We start from the raw sequence: 2608 nt of genomic DNA on the forward strand, positions 1-2608 counted from the left end.
TAGAGCTGAGGCAGGCATTGTGGCACACTGAGGAGAGCAGAGGAGCAAGGGTAGGACAGTGATGCCTGTCAAACCTTTACATTATATATGCTAGGACTTCAGCTGAATCAAAACAGCCCCAACTCAGGTCCAGCTTAGAATGTGTGACCTCATGTTGGTGCAAGGGCAGAAAGAAAGGAATGTGTCTGTGACTCTTTGTATGAGGAAACACATCCAGGGCTGGAGAGGATCTACTCTGTATGTGAGAGTCAAGGGGTGAAAGAATCAGTGGCAGGGCACAACAAATATCTTCCCCAAAGCAGTTTAATGTACCCAGCAACCCACAGTCCCTGCCTGCTGGCTGGGCAGGAGAAGCCAGCCCCACCTGGAGGCTCCCATGGCTTCTCATGTCCAGTGGTCCTGGGAGGGCCGAGTCTGCACACATTCCCATCAGTAGGTGAGGGGCGTGAGGATGAAGAGGCGGTCTTCCTCTTTACGGATCCAGCGCATCAGCTTATGGATGGCACTGACAGCTGATGCCTTAGTCCCCAGAGGGCTGTAGCACATGTAGAGCTCAAAGGCGCCTGTCACCTAGATGAGGGGGCAAAGGGTGATCATCTAGGATAGATGCCCCTTATGGCCTCTACCCAGAACCTCTACAAAGCCCAGTCCATCCAGGGCTACCTTACCCAGGCTAGGAGGTTCTCGTTGGGGCCTGTGTAGTAGATGGTCTTGAGCGGGCGGGAAGCATTGTGGGCTCGGCTGTGCAGGTACTGGTAAAGCCCTAGTAGTCGTTCCTGCTCCTCTTCACTGGTGTATGGGGCCTCAATCTCAGGACTATAGATAGGGAAGTGAATGTGCAGAGGCATGATTTCTACTACCTTCTCTGAAGATCTGGAAACACCTATTCCTAGCGAGGGAGACTCTACTACATGTCTCACACTCTCTAGATGCTTCTGTAGGTCATGGCATTGTCTCTCCACCACAGAAGTCTCCCTGGAAGGGACTGGTGCCTGCTCCCACTCCCACTCCCCAAGTTCATGGTGTCTTTGGGGACCCTTCATTGGAAAGGCCATTCTGAATTTCAGCATCCAAGAGAGTGACAAGCCTAGAGTACAGGAAAAAAGAACTAGGAAACCTTCTGGGCCAAAAGAGGCCAGAAGTTGAAACTTGTGTCCAGATCATTCACTGGGGAAGTGGGTGAGGAAAGGCTCTGTACTCTGGGCTAAACCAAAATGACGCCTAATATGGTTGCCCCAGAGCATGGGACCTGGGAATATTCTCTTCCAGCTTCTTTCCCTAGGCATATTGATCATTTCCAGGCTTTAAGGGTAATGAAGTAGAGCAGTGCAGGCCTGTGAGGGTTATAGAAAGTCTAGGTCTCTGGTGCCAGAATAAAAGAGCCCCCAACATGCTGGTCCACTCCTAGAGGGATGGTCAGGTTCAGGGCTGAATCCTATAGCTAAGGACCAACCAGGCTCCCCTTTCCCTACATCTGTGTTTCCCTGAAGCAGTGCCCTCCCTCACCTGGTGAAGAGTCCTGAGCTCTTGGACTTATAGAGGAAGTGGCGCAGATCAGGGATGCCCACTTGGGCAACACTGTAGTAGGGTGTGTGTAGCGCCTCCCGCAGTGCCAGGTGGGCTCCACGCTTGCGAAGGCGCTCCTGGAAGCGCCTGCGGCAGTCAGAGACTGTGAAGAAGTCCTCACGGTCAGTGGAGACAAGCAGCAGGCAGAGGTCAGTGTTAGGCTCCAGGTACGAGATGTGTGCATGGAAGAAGCCTGCTGAGTTGAATTTAGGCAGGCATACAGGCGTCCATGCCTCACCCTCACGGAAGGATGAGGAGGAACTGATGAGGTTGAAGAGCAGGTGCAGGTCAATGGGATGCAGGAATTGGTCCTTGCGGCGCACAAGTGCTACAAGCTGGTTGTGGGCCAGTAAGATGGAGAAGACCAGGCTGCGTGCACGTGCCTGCTGCAGGCTGGCACTCACAGCATCTCGCACAGCTGCAGCCAGGGGCAGACACCTTGCTGCCCCCATCAGAAAGCTGGGGTCTCGTGCCATAAGCTGTAGCAGGTTGTCAGTGATGCGCTCTGAACCTGAAAGCAGGCGTCGTAGGTCGTAGTTTTGCTTCTGCTGGAAGATGTGGCTCAGCTGCGCACCGGTGAGGAGGCTCAGGATCTGGTAGTAGATGTAGAGCAGCTCCTGAGCTAGCTCCTGTGCTGACTGCCGTGTGCGTGCCACTGCCACCAGTACCAGTGGGCTCCGGCGCACAAATACCACCTTGTAGCCATCTAGGGGCAGAAGAGGGTGTCAGCCTCAGCCCCTCCCTCAGGAGCCCTTCAGAAGAGGCCTTTCCCCACTCTGCCAGCTCTGCACAGCCCTTCACTTTTCACTTCCTCTCCTGGCTCAGAGCTCTGCACTCAGCAGAGGCTTAAGGGGTACAGGGTAAAGACAGGAGCCACACTGTCCTCTTTCCCTGTCACTGGCGTCACACATTGACTCTCTCAAAAACACAAGAAGCTCTTCAGCAAAACACACATTCTTGGGGCCAGGATTTAGCTCAGTAGTTCTACTGCCTGCCTCACAAGTGCAAGGTCCCAAGTTTGATCCCTGGTACAAAAAAAAAA

General features: G+C 53.6%; 1 protein-coding gene across 1 annotated transcript in view; it reads right to left on the bottom strand.

Annotated features, from left to right (window-relative positions):
• Positions 1–269: 269 nt before the first annotated feature.
• The window catches only part of Mon1a (MON1 homolog A, secretory trafficking associated), a 12897-nt gene continuing 10558 nt past the window's right edge, over positions 270–2608 (bottom strand). Inside the window, exons 4-6 of the mRNA XM_010615521.2 lie at positions 1507–2272; positions 669–816; positions 270–570 (exon numbers count right to left, since the gene is read on the bottom strand). Coding sequence (XP_010613823.2) covers positions 430–570; positions 669–816; positions 1507–2272 — 1055 coding nt within the window. The 3' untranslated portion in view covers positions 270–429. The remainder of the gene's footprint in view (positions 571–668; positions 817–1506; positions 2273–2608) is intronic.

The sequence above is a fragment of the Fukomys damarensis genome, unplaced genomic scaffold (assembly GCF_012274545.1).
Source record: "Fukomys damarensis isolate Sample0158 unplaced genomic scaffold, DMR_v1.0_HiC HiC_scaffold_37, whole genome shotgun sequence".
NCBI classification, from domain to species: domain Eukaryota; kingdom Metazoa; phylum Chordata; class Mammalia; order Rodentia; family Bathyergidae; genus Fukomys; species Fukomys damarensis.